General features: G+C 46.4%; 1 protein-coding gene across 2 annotated transcripts in view; it reads right to left on the reverse strand.

Annotated features, from left to right (window-relative positions):
• Positions 1–14,355, reverse strand: part of LOC137369824 (forkhead box protein H1-like) — a 268,380-nt gene that overhangs the window by 146,686 nt on the left and 107,339 nt on the right. For both annotated transcript variants that reach the window (XM_068031392.1, XM_068031393.1), the window contains one exon: positions 3,904–3,990. In XM_068031392.1, coding sequence (XP_067887493.1) covers positions 3,904–3,951 — 48 coding nt within the window. In that variant the 5' untranslated portion in view covers positions 3,952–3,990. The remainder of the gene's footprint in view (positions 1–3,903; positions 3,991–14,355) is intronic.

Below are 14,355 nucleotides of genomic sequence, written 5' to 3' on the forward strand. Positions count from 1 at the left end.
GAACAGAAGGGCTGAGAACAGTAATGCAGGAAATGGGGTAGGGTAGGCACAATCAAGAGCCCTGTCAACCAAGATGGAGGGGAATGCTTGGTTGGGGAATAAAAAATACATATCAGAAGCACTGGTCTGGAACATGGAAATGTCAGAACAGATGCGGAGATGGAGAAACTGGGAGAATGAAATAAAATCCTTAAAGGAAGTGGGGTAGGAGCAAGTGTAATCAAGGTAGTTGTGGGAGCCAGTGGGCTTACGGTAGGTATTGGTTGACACCCTTTCCTGCGAAATGGAGATAGAGAAGTTGAGGAAGGAAAGGCTAGAGTCAGAGATGGGCCATGTGAAGGTCAGGGAGGGGTGGAAATTGGAAGCAAAGTTAATGAAATTTTTCAGTTTGGTGTGAGAGCAGGAAGCGGCACCAATACAATCATCAATATACAAGAGAAAGAGATGATGGAGGGGACCTGTGTAGGACTGGAACAAAGAATGTTCCACATTTTTCACAAAAAGGCATGTGTACCTAGAACCCATATGGGTTCCTATAGCAATACCTTTTATTTGGAGGAAGTGAGTGGAGTCAAAGGAGAAGTTCTTCAACGTAAGAACAAATTCTGCCAGGCAGACGAGGTTGTGGTGGATGAGGACTACATTCAAGGAAGAAGCAGAGGGTCCTCAGGCTGTCCTGGCGGGGAATGGAGCTTTGGAGGGTCTGAATGACTCTGGGTTTTGGAAGAGGAAATCAGCCAAGTTTCCTACTGCTGATCAATACTCAGGGACCCCTGTTGAAAGAGAGAGAATGTGTATGTGTAGATATGGGGAGAGGACTGACCTGGGCTTGGCTGTGTTTTTTCCATTGTTCAATAAGCCATCAACATTTATTTAATTATAGAATCATACAGCACAGAGGAGGCCATTTGGCTCATTGTGCCTGTACCAGCTTTTTGAAAGACCTATCCATTTAGGGCCACTCCACTGTTCTTTTCCCATAGCCCTGCAAATATTTCCTTGATAGCATCTAGTCCATAAGTGGATGTCAGGTGAGGACAGTTTTGTGATTGACTGTGATATCCTCTCTTGTTGAGGATAGGCATTTTGCTAAACTATTGAGTATCACTGGTGCCTGTAGGATTGTACCTGTGCTTTCAGGGTAGGAAGTCAATTGCCACATCTCTACTTGCCCCACACTGAGATTAGATGATCAATTGCAGGCCAGAGATTGAGCTGACTGACTTCTATGTCGCTTGCCCAAAGAGGAGATGCACATCACTGCTGAACCAGGAAAGCATCACAGTTGTGCTCAATCCTGTTGACATCCAAAGTCTATACCCCCTTAACAGGGGCTATTAGATAGTGATCTGGAGCGAGAATCCTGGCTATTTCCCATTGTGGCCCACTGGGACACAAGGCCCTTATCACCAACTCAGCTGCGATCACCAAATCAATATTGAATACATTTACTGACCCAGCCATTTAAGAAGTAATATTTTATCACAATTAAATGAATGACTAATTACATCATCTGAATAGTCCAGAGTTGTGTCATAAAGTGCTAGCTTGGACCAGCAGCATGTACTACAGCTATTTCTGGCAGTATTTTCCCCTGTATTGTGATGGATGTTTCCTGTCAGCTTTTCTAGTTCTGGAGGATGACCTTCTGAGCCACCAGCAGGGAGGCCAGAATTAGGAAAATGGAAACTATGATTTCCTTAAAAAGAATACAGCACTCACTTAAAGATGAAAGCTGCAAGATTCCATTCAATTGTGCTGTTTTTTTCAGCACACTTCGCCTGAAATTGGTGTGACTGGAACAAAAGGTCACGTAATTTTAAATTCAATCTGTGTTCGGGCCAATTCATGCTTCTGCAATCTTTTGCATTGTTTTTTAAAAGCATCATGCTGGAAGCCGACTTCACCCACAAAACTGGTCATGCCCTTAAGGTGAATAAATCAGCATTGGGAGTTTCCACTAACTGCTCATTTGCAGGCCTTCAAGAAGGCTTTAAAAATTAAGCTCGCTCATTTGGGTGCAAGGACACTAAAAGGTTTGTTTTCAAGATTGTTAAATGTGATTTTTGTTTTAATTTACTAAGCAAGTGACTAATGTATGCCAATATAACTCGCAAATTATATTTTTAATTACATTTTTAAAGTGAATTTCAATAATTTAAAATGAGGTTACTCGGAGGTGGTGGATTGCAACTGTATTTAAATAGGCTTATATTTTGGGATAAATCTATTTTCAGCTGTTTTAAACAGACTACACAAAGTTACCACTTTTAAATAAATGAAGGGAACAGGCATTTATTTTTTGGGAGAATAATTCCCGTTCAATGTTAGACCAATAGTTTTGAGGCAATAGCCACGACTGTCCCATTTACCCGATATACTGCTTCAAAAAAGTGGGTAGATCAGAGGAAGATCCAGCTCTCTCTTTCGCATCTTTTTGATTATGTTTATTTTTCTGTTATATTTTAGTGGCTACAATCTGTGTCTAAGTGTGAAGAAATAAATTGACACGTGGTTAAACTTCGATCCTGTATCTGTCCATGCATCTATTTTTGGTGTTAATACCATGGAATTGGAAATAACCAATATTCCATTAATATCACAGAATTCACAGAATCACAGAATTGTTACAGTATAGAAAGAGGCCATTCAGCCCATTGTATCTGCACCGGCTTTCCTAATGAGGATTTCACCTAGTTCCACTCCCCTGCCTTCTCCCCGTAACCCAGCACATTCTTCCTTTTCATATAACAGTTTAATTCCCTTTTGAGTGCTTCAATTGAACCTGCCTCCACCACATTCTCAGGCAATACATTCCAGACCTTAACCACTCGCTGAGTGAAAAAGTTTTTCCTCATGTTGCTTTTGCTTCTTTTACCAATTACTTTAAATCTGTGCCCTCTTGTTCATGAGTGGGAACAGTTTCTTCCTATCTACTCTGTCCAGACCGCTCATGATTTTGAAGCTTTAGCATCAGTGAGATAATTTAAACATGACACTGTACATACCACTGTGGGGCCCAGATCTGCGAGCTGATTTCATCACTTATTCTGAAGTCAAAGAGCCACAAAAAAAATTAAATGGCCACTGACATTGAATGTCAGAGCTGTTGTCTTATTCTGGTGACCTCGGGGAAGGTTCAGAGCCTGAATGGTCGTCAGAAATGTGTGCGAGCAATGGCTAGGCAGTTGCATTCACAATTTTTAGCAGCCATAAGTCTTGCAAATACAGTTATTCTAATGTTGCTGCAGATGTTTCAGATCCAGCTTGCAGTGCATAGAGACAGCAGGAGAACCAATTCTATTGGAAGATCTTCTGTGACTCTGTCTGCTAGTTCATACTTTAATTGTTAATTGCTATCTGAGCTGCTGCAACTTCATGTGACACTGTTATATAAAGTAAAACAAATGAACAGATTTTACAGAGCAGAAGCTGACTCTGAGCCTGGACTATTATTTTACAATATATACGATTTGCTTTTGTTGCGAATTTTCTCTTCTCCTTTCTTGCAGCTGCTTCCTTCTTACTCAGGATAGTTTCACAGATGCCAGTTACCCTCTGAAATATTATACATGTGGTCAGTTTTCTAGTACGAGCATTCACAGTTGGCAGACTATTTGACTGTGGAAACGTGAGAGTCTATACTGACCCTGTCCCGCCCAATATTAACACAGCAGCCAATTTGCAAACAGCAAAGTCTCACAAACAACAATGAAATAATGACCAGATAATTTGTTTTAGTAATGTTGGTTGAGGGATAAATATTAGTCAAAACATGGAAGAATGCCCCGCTTCTACTTTTACAGTGTGTCATGAGATAAGGGAGAAAGAGATGGTACAGACACACCTATAGCTGCTACTTACCCTCTTACAACCTGATTCCCAACAGCAATGGCTACATACCTTCTCAGCAGCTGCTGTGCTTCTTCTTTGAATTTCAGGCGCCACCATCTATGATCTGAGACCTTGAACATTATGGACCACCTCCACCTGTCAGAAAGAAGAACAATGCAAGATATAAGTAAAGGATTAAAGCACTAAAAACTGGACAAAGCATATTGTCAGAAGCCTAAGACACAGATGGCAATGATGTGAGCAACAAGCAGGAAAGGGTGCAGAATGAAAAGGTTTTTATTCATGGAACACAGGTTGCATATAGAAGAGTGATGGGACAAGGGATCACTGGCACTTTATAATCTGGAACAGCTCTTGAGCATGTTGAGAGTAAGCCCTAGGAGACTGAGATACATAATAAGAAGGTGCTTTTTAAGGAAATGGAGAAGTGTTAGTTTACCTTGGATGCCCTGGTCAGTTTGTTAAACACTTTCTGCATTGCAGTCCTAAGAGCAAAGTGCAGATCCAGGTCCAATTTAGGAAATTGGCTGCTCTCTGTTTCCATTGCTAGCACCTCTCCTTTAATCAGCAGCAAGTTTTATATCCTGCTGTTGCACCACTGCCTCGCCCCTTCCAACTGTCCCTCCCCATCAACATTCTGCTTCCACTACAGGTGGGATCTATGCTCCAGGGCTGTTTCCCCTGGATGGAGAGTCTATAACTAGGGGGTACAGTCTCAGGATAAGGGAATGGCCATTTCGGACTGAGATGAGGAGAAATTTCTTCACTCAAAGGGTTGTGAATCTTTGGAATTCTCTACCCCAGAGGGCTGTGGATGTTCAATTGTTGAGTATATTCAAGGCTGAAATTGATAGATTTTTGGACTCAGGGGAATCGTGAGATATGGAGATCAGGTGAGAAAGTTGAGTTGAGGTCAAGGAATATGGTTGGTTGGCATGTTTCCATCTATGAAAGATGATGGACATGCAGCAAACAATCCATTTAGGTGGGGCGTCTTATCTTGGTGCACCTTTGCTGATGGCTGTGAAGGCTAATCCTTGAGAGGCAGGTTCTGCCACAAGTGCCTCACGTGAAGCTGCCAAGTGACGCTGTGAATTGTTGTTTTTGACGTTGGCGCCTGTTGCCAAGCTGCTGTAGCAACCAATCATTGTGGTAGTGCACACCAGTCCACAGGATGTATTGCCATTTCCCTCTTTCAGCAGCTCATGACTCCCGGATGCGATAGTCGTCATATAGGGCCTTCATGTCACACTTGCTTCCTTGAAGTGGACCTTTGGGCACCCCACTGGTCATCTGGCCCTGGCTACCTCATCATACAGAAGGTCTTTGGGTATGAGACCATCTTCCATCCTGTGGACCTTTCGATCCACCGAAGCCACCTCTGTTTATTAGTGCCAACACACTTGGGAGCTCTGCCTTTGAGAGGACTGCCACATTTGTGATTTTGTCCTGCCAGGATATACCCATAATGAACTGCAGACAGCGAAGATGGAAATTATTGAGCTTCTTTTCTTGGAAGCTGTAAGTCGCCTATGTGCATACAGCAAGGTGCTGAGGACACAGCCTTATAAACCGTGGTCCTAAGGGTCAGCTTGGTGTTATCCCATGTGCATCTCACAAGTGGGCCAAAGGTGGTAGGTGCTTTCCCTATGCATGTATCGAGCTCTGCATCAAGGGACAGATTGTCTGCCACCATGGACCCAAGTTAGCAGAATTTGCCAACCACTTCCAGTGGGGTGTTATTTAGTGTGATCAGGGCAAGATACAACACCTTGTCCCATGGCCATAGTTTTCTTGACACTTATAGTCAAGGAGAACAAGTTACAGACATGGGAGAGACAGTCAATGAGTCTTTGTAGCTGAGTTTCTGTGTGAGCAACTAGCATAGCATCATCAATGTAAAGGAGGTCTCTGATCAGGGTGTGATCTGTTTTTGTCTTCGCTTTCAGCCTTGATAGATTGTAGGGCTTGTTCTCTGACTTAGTGTGCAAGTAGACTCCTTCCATATCTGCAGGGAAGGTGAAGGTCAGGAGCATGGAGAAGAAGATGTCAGAGTGGGGGCTAGGACACAATCCTGTTTTACTCCATTTGTCACTCCGGAACTGTCAGAAACAAAGCCATCAAACTGTACAGTGCAGTGCATGTTGCAATGGAAGGTGTGGATGAGACTGTGGAGCTTCAGTGGACAGCCAATTTTTCCCAAAATCTTATAGAGCTCTGCTCTGCTGAGGGTGTCGAACGTCTTAGTGAGAGTGACAAAAGTAAGGTAAAGGATCAAGGATCAGCTGTGATATTATTAAATGGCAGAGCTGGCTTGAGGGGCTGTAAGGCCTACTCCAGCTCCTATTTCTTATATTCCCTGTAATTATGAAAATACGTCAACCCTGTCAGCCTACAGGCCAATCAGCCGGCTTACTATACCACACTGTTCCTTTATTCATTTTCAGGTTGTGAGCATTGTTGGCAAGGCTGGCATTTATTGCCCATCCCACATTGCCCTGAGAAGGTGACAGTGGGCTTTTTTCTTGAACTGCTGCATTCCAGTTCTTGTTCTTCATTGTGGAATTTTGATACAAATAGGAATTGTTTGCTGGGCCATTTTAGAAGGCAGTTAAGAGTTGGTCACACTGGTGCGGGACTGGAGTCAAATTTAGATCAGACTGGATAAGGATGGTTGATTTCCTTCCCTCAAAGGCATTAATGAACCAGTTAGGTTTTTAATGACAATCCAGCAGCTTTATAGTCAATTTTACTGATACCAACTTTTAAAAAATTCGAATTCTCAAATTGCCATGGTGGGGTTTGAACTCAAGTTCTCTGGATTATTAGCCCAGGCCTCTAGATTCTAGTTCACCAGTATAACCATGACATCCTTCTGGCAACACAGCAGTTGTCAGAATTTCTAGGTAATATACTTCTTTTGTCCTCCAAAAATATAATTTATTCATAAAAATTTGCAAAAAATACCTAACAAAACTGTTCAAAACAGTTCAAATTTGACATTTCGGAAAGTACAGTGGTGTTCAGATTCCTTCAATACAGAACATGAAATCCCTCACACCTCTTACCATTCCATTTTATATGCAATGTATATTTGCATTACACATCAAAAACATTGTTGCTGCGTACAGCCCGAGGGTTTTACACACGTTCCAGCCCCTCGGTATATTATGGCAGGAGGAACTTACACAGTGGTCTTTCCCCATTGAGCTTTTGCGGCAGCTGCCCCAAGCTTTAGTGCATCCCTCAGCATGTAGTCCTGGACCTGGGAATGTACCAGTCTGCAAGACTCGGTCGTGGACAACTCTTTGCTGGAAGACTGGCCAGTTTTGGGCAGACCAAAGTGCGATTTTCACCGAGTTTATGGTCCTCCAGCAGCAGTTGATGTTTATCTCGGTGTGTGTCCCTGGGAACAGCCCGTAGAGCACAGAGCCCTGTGCTACAGAGCTGTTTGGGATGAACCTTGACAAAAACCACTGCATTCTTTCCACACCTGCTTTGCAAAGGCACATTCCAGAAGGAGGTCTCTTCTCCACCACAGCCACCTCGAGGGCAGCATGTGGACGTGGTGAGAATCTGGGTGTGCAGGAAGAATCTGACGGGGAGGGCCCTTCTCACCACCAGCCAAGCTACATCTTGCTGCTTGTTTGAAAGTTTTGGCAATGAGACATTCTGCCAAATAACAGTCTACTCAGGGAACCATCCGACAGGATCCACCATCTTCTTTTCCGGTAGGGCCTTGAGGACATTCCATGCAGACCACTGCCGGATGGACTTGTGATCAAAGGTGTTTTTCTGCACAAACACTTCCACGAAGGATAGCTGGTACAGCACAGTCCAACTGAATGGCGTGTTCTGTGGCAATGTGGCCACACCCATCCTTCGCAACACCGGGGATAGACAGAACCTCAGCACCTAGTGACACTGGGTTTTTGCGTACTGGGGCTCTACACACAGCTTGATGTAGCTGCACACAAATGTGGCCATCAGGATGAGGGCGACGTTGGTACATTTTTCCCCCTTTATCCAGAGGCTTGAACATTGTGTCCCTGCAGACACAGTCTATTTTCGATCTCCAGATAAAGTGGAAGATGACTCGGGTGACTGCCACGGTGCAGGAGTGGGGTATGGGCCACAACTAGTGCAGTAACAACATGAGCGCCTCGCACCTGATGACCAGGTTCTTATCTGCAATGGAGAGAAAACGTTGCTCCCACATGCACAGTTTCTGTTTTATCATGGCTACTTGATCCTTCCAGTTTTTGGCGCACGCCCCGGCCCCTCTGAACCATATCCTCAAAACATTCAGATAGTCTAACCTGACAGTGAAAGGACAAAGGATCGGTCAGCCCAGTTGCCAAAGAACATGGCCTTGCTTTTGCTGTGATTTACTTTGGCTCCTGAGGTCAGTTCGAACTGGTGACAAATGCTCATCAGCCTGGGAATGAACAGCAGAGCCGAGCAATAGACAGTGACGTCGGCCTTGTACAGGGAATCTTTGACCGGCATGCCTCTCCTGCCTGGGATTGTCACCCCTCTTATGCCTGCAGTTTGAGACTTGATGGACTCAGTAAAACGTTCGATACAGCAAACAAACAAGACTGGAGAGAGTCCATATTTGATCTGAAAACTTTCTGATTCCCACCCATTAATTGAGACTGGGCTACTGATGTTTGTGTACAGCAGTTGGATCCAATTGCGGATTCCCTCCCCAAGCCCCACTTTGGAGAGCACGTCCATAATATATGTGTGTGATATCCTGTCAAAAGCCTTCCTCTGGGTCCAAGCTGATGAGGCAGGTGTCCATCCCCCTGTCCTGCACATAAGCGATCGTAACCCTGAGCAGTGAGACTATTTGAGATCTTTCTGCCGGGTGCAGTACACGTCTGATCAGGGTGAATCACCAACTCCAGAGCAGACTTGACCCAACTGGTGAATACTTTGGACAGAGCTTTGTAGTCCACATTAAGCAGTGAGATGGGCTGCCAATTTCTGATTTCCTCCCTTGCCCCTTCTGCTTGTAAATGAGGGTGATGACGCCCTTCCTCATGGATTCTGACATGATGCTGGCCAGAAGCATACTCTCGTATACTTCCAGCAAGTCTGGGCCGATCCAGTCCCGCAGAGTCGAATACAACTCAACTGGTAAGCCTTCGCTTCCGGGAGTTTTACTCGCCTCAAAGGACCTGACAGCCTTTGTCAGCTCGTCCAGAGTGAGCGGTTTGTCCAGACTCTCCCGTGTACTGTCATCTAAAACCTCCATGATACATGAAAGGAAGGTCTGGGAGGCTGTGTTGTCCATGGGCTTCACGTCATACAGCCCAGCATTAAAGGATTTGCTGATCCTTACTGTGTCAGACTGCAATGACGTTACCAAGCTATCCTCTTCCTTCAGGCTGCTGATCGCAGAACTCTCTCTGTGTATCTTTTGGAAGAAGAAACACGAGCACGTCTCATCCTGCTCAATGGAGCAGACTCTAGACTGAAAGATGATCTTGCAGGCCTCCATGGCAAAGAGCGAGGCCTGCTGACTCTTCACTTCTTGGAGATCTTCCTTGACCTTGACCCCAGCCAGAGCAGATTCTGCATTCGGGACATTTCCCTCTGTGTCTCTCTCTTTCTGAAACACCTTTGAGGATGAAGAACCTCTTGATGTTCACCTTGATCACTTCCCACCAGTGAGCCGGAGACTCAAAGAGGGGGTTCACAGTTCTCCAACCTTTGTACTCCCTCTTGAGTTCCTCAATGTTCTCTGGGGTCAGCAGTTTTACATTCAGCCATCCTGTAATTGACAGTTGACCAGTAGGAGGCAGTCGTCAGAGAAGAACACTGGCTTGACGTCAGTGGATCCGACTGTGAATGCATAGGACACAAACAGGAAGTCAATACTGGAATGGGCAGACCCGTCCAGGTGTATCTATGCTGCGGTCCATCTGCAGTGTTGCTGAAGACATCGTGCAGCTTGGCACCTTTTACTGTTTCCATCAGGAATGTATCCAGTTTGCTGATGTCTCTGCTGGATCATCTAGCTGCATTAATGATGCAGTTGAAGTCACTGATTGACTGGTCTGGATGTCACCAGCAGCAGTGGGAGCTATTCACTGTTTTGAGTCAGGGCGTACGCATTGATTAACTGGAGCGGCGCATTAGAGTCATAGAGAGATACAGCACTGAAACAGGCCCTTTGTGCTGACCAACAACCACCCATTTACACTAATCCTACGTTAATCCCATATACCCTACCACATCCCCACCATTCTCCTACCACCTACTTACACCAGGGACAATTTACCTATCAACCTGCTAGTCTTTGGCTATGGGAGGAAACCGGAGCACCCGGTGGAAACCCACACAGTCACAGGGAGAACTTGCAAACTCTGCACAGGCAGTACCCAGAACCAAACCCGGGTCGCTGGAGCTTTGAGGCTGAGGTGCTAACCACTGCGCCACTGTGCCGCCCCTACTGCGGTACATTATGTCTGCTACGAGGAGGCGACCACTCGCCACCTCCTTAACTTCGGAGATGGTGTAATTGCCTCCCCGCAGAATACCCAGGCCATAGGAATGGGAATCATTTCCCCCTGACCAGATCGATGGCCCTTTAGACCACCATCCAAACCATTGTCTGTAAGTACTGAGGTGCTATATTCCACACTCCTGCAGAAAGAATAGGTCAGCTTTGACCTTGGCAAGGTAACCCAAGATCGAAACACATAGTGTTTTTAACGCTATGCACATCAATGGAAGCACTCTTTAAATCCATTTAAAGCTGATGTTGCTTATCACTCCAGGTGTCCTTACTAGTCCCAGACCTTGGGTATTTTCCTGCATACCCATAGCGTGCACAAGCTGTAGCACAGCCCTTTGGCTCAGAAAACTGCCCTGGTCACTTATGGGGGTTTTGCTCCACTGGGGTGACATCGGGGCGCTCTTGCAGGCAGCGAAGTTTAGACTGTCCTCTGCTGGTGGTGTCTTTCCCCTTTGTTCCTCCTCGAGGACGTTGCTGCTCCTGTTTTCCCGGAGCTGGGGTGTGCTGGGCGCTTCACTGCTCCTGGTCTCCCGCTGGTATGTGCGGGGCATCTCGCTGGGTTCAGCGCTTCAGGGTTGGGGCGCACTGAGCTCATCACTGCTTTCAGTGCTTCGGAGCTGGGGAGCTTTCTCTTCCAGCTCCTTCACTTTCTGCTGTTTCTTTTACAGGTGCCATCTTTCTGACCCGTTCTCATCCAATGAGAAGCAGCTGCTGTAGTCCGTCTCAGACGTTAGGCTGCTCTTGTCACTAGTTTGGGTAGGAATATAGGAGCAGGAGTAGGCCATTCAGCCAATGGAGCCTGCCCTGCCATTCAATATGATCATGGTTGATCATCTACTTCAATGCCTTTTGCCCATACTATCCTTATATCCCCTTATGTCATTTGTATTTAGAAATCTGTCGATCTCTGCTTTAAATATACTGAATGACTGAGCTTCCACAGCTCTCTGAGGTGCAGAATTCCAAAGATTCACAACCCTCTGAGTAAAGAAATTTCTCCTCCTCTCTGTCCTAAGTGGCTTCCCCCTTATTTTGAAATTTTGTCCCCTGGTTCTAGACTCCCCAACCAGTGGAAACATCTTAGCTGCATCTACCCTGTCTATCCTTTTAAGGATTTTGTAGGTTTCAATGAGATCACCTCTCCTTCTTTGAAACTCTAGAGAATACAGGCCCAGTTTCCCCAATCTCTCTTCATAGGACAGTCCCGCCATCCTGGGAACAAGTCTGGTGGTGGCCTGTTCCTTTTTTTGGGGCTTCTTCTTTGTGATTTTCCTTTTGCCACCCACCCAGTTGACCTCTGATGTCTCCTCCTCCATTGATTCTGTCTGTTGAGGAGGAGGCTCTGGGCACAGGGTTGGTGTTGGGTAGCTTGCTGCAGCTCCCTCCCCTTTCTTCCCCTTATTAGACCAATTTTCCTCGCTGGGGGGAGGGTTGCTGGTTTCCTTTGAATCACCAGGCACATTTACCATTCCTTCCTTCAGCCTTTCCTTGGTCCTTTCCGCCTGTGTGTAACTGAGGTAGCGTTTGTGCAGGTCTTGTAGAGGTGGCCTGCCCCACCACACAGGTTGCAGCACTTACTCTGCTTACCGTTCTTTGTCTGATGGCCTTCCTGCTTGCAGTTCTTGCAGATGACTGTGCTGCAGTTGGCCGCCACATGACAAGATTTACCACAGGTCCGACAAACTCTGAGCTGCCCTGCGTTGAACAAGAAGCCTCGCCTTCCCCCGATAACGAAGCTGGAGGCAGGATGGATAATGGCTCCGTTGGCATCCGCCTTCAAAGTCACCTTGAACTGCCGCTTGCTGGTCCAAATCCCAAGTGGGTCTTTGACCTCGGTGCTGTTCCTGGCCACCTCAACGTACCTGGCGAGGAAAGCGAGCACATCCATGAGAGGAACATGGAGGTTGTAGAGGTGGATTGTCACCACCTGGTTTCATTGCGACAGCAGCATGAAGAGCGGCTCTGCCATGGGGATCGACAGCAGCGCCTGGTTTCCTCTCTCCTTGAACACCTGCAGCAACTTGATGCATCCTGCCATGTTCTTGAACGTCAGATCAAAATAGACACTGCTGGGGAAGTCCTGCAGGCAGAAGATGTCTGCAGCTTGGAATCCACAGCATTCAAACAGGATTTTCTTAATGAAGAGGGCACGGTTGATGGGTGCACCTCTTTCGCTATCTTTTACCGCCACCCTAACGGTGTTACGCACCCCCTGGCCTGGAGCTCTGGTGTTGGTTGCAGCCATTTTTTGCTTAAAGGTTTCCTGGGACAGGCACTAAGACCTCAACCAATAGGAAAACAACAACCGCAGTAGATCTCCAATCCCAAAGGGTAAAATGCCCTATAAAGCCACTGAAACCCCAAAAAACACACACCAAGACATCACCTGCAGGATCAAGGGCTGCTGATCATGGTCTCTCCCCTGCCAGATAAGTAGATAATACACTTTCTAGATGGATGGCGATCAAGAGCAGGGATCTGAGATGATTTTTCCTCTCTTTTCCCCTGGATAAAGAGTCCAATTGCAGCTACCTCCTCAATGTCATCCTGGTTGTGATCAATTAACTTAGCATAGACTGGGTTTGAGACTGGAACCAACGCACCCCAGCAACCACCTCCCCCCCCAACCCTGCCACCGCCCCCCAACCCCCCCACCCAACCCCCCCTGCTCAGTATGTACCACATAGAGCAGCAAAGAAAAGAACAAAGGAAAGAAAGCTTTTGAATTCATAAGAACTAGACTGTGCTGTGGATAGACTGGTTTCCCATATTGGATTTCACATATCTACTGTAATGTATTTGCATAATATGCTAATGATGTGATGGCAACATGACTTCATGACGTAAGTAAACACTTCCTTCAACTGGCCATGATTGGCATCTATCTTGGGCTGAATTTTGTTTTACCCTTGGCAACGGGCATGGAGGCAGGGAGATGGTGAAACAAAATGGCAGGAGGCAACGTTCCCAACGTTGCCCGGGCCCCCTGACATTTGTCTGGGGCAGGCAAGGCCAAGCACGGCCTTCCCGCCCAAGGCCAATTAATGGCCACTTAAGGGCCTCTTCCCACCTCCACCTCAATTTTGTAGAAGACAGAGGGGCCCACCCTGGGAGGACACCGCCAGGTAAAGCCCGGTGGCCTCCTAGCAGAGTTGGAGGGCATCCTTTCTTTGGACTCAATCCAGGACTCCTGGAGGGCCCCCCCAGCGGCAATCGCAGATCCCCTGGAAAGAACACCTGCACACCCCCAATCCCATAGCTGGGGCCTGCCTGAATGCCCCTAATGACCACAAACTAAAGGCCTGCTACCTGGCCTGAACCCAACGGGACCCGACGACATGTGTTGGGTTCGGGTCAGCTCAGGTCACACTTCCGGGTTAGGCATTTGGGCTTGGGTCGGGTCAGGTCAGGCTGGGTCAGACAAGCTCTATCACCACCTCAGGTAAGTGACACTAATGTTAATTTACTTTTTGGACTTTAAAGGTGGTTTTGCTAAGCTTTGCACTAGAGTGCTGACTTGGATTGCAGTAGAGTGCTACAGTGGAAGTTTGGTAAGTGAGGATAATTAAGGGTTAACTTTATCTTAAATCTAATGTCTTTTATTTCGCAGATCAACTTAACAGTTGCTGTTAGGGTTAGGGAAGGTGAGTTTTAGACCAGATTGAAACAGGGTTCACTCAGGCTCTGCTAGCAGCTGCACCTTGTTAATTGGAAAATTGGTTTAAACCAGTTTTCAGGGGCTCGAGTGAGTCAGTATAAAAGTGAGCCATCTTACTGTGCTGATTTGGGTTGCAATAGAGTACTACAGTAGAAGTTTAGTCAGTCAGTCAGTCAGTCAGTCAGTCAGTCAGTCAGTCAGTCAGTCAGTCAGTCAGTCAGTCAGTCAGTCAGTCAGTCAGTCAGTCAGTCAGTCAGTCAGTCAGTCAGTCCCCAGAGCTTCCAAAGAGCACAGCTGACTGGGAGAAGACTCG

Source organism: Heterodontus francisci, chromosome 5 (genome assembly GCF_036365525.1).
Source record: "Heterodontus francisci isolate sHetFra1 chromosome 5, sHetFra1.hap1, whole genome shotgun sequence".
Classification (NCBI taxonomy): domain Eukaryota; kingdom Metazoa; phylum Chordata; class Chondrichthyes; order Heterodontiformes; family Heterodontidae; genus Heterodontus; species Heterodontus francisci.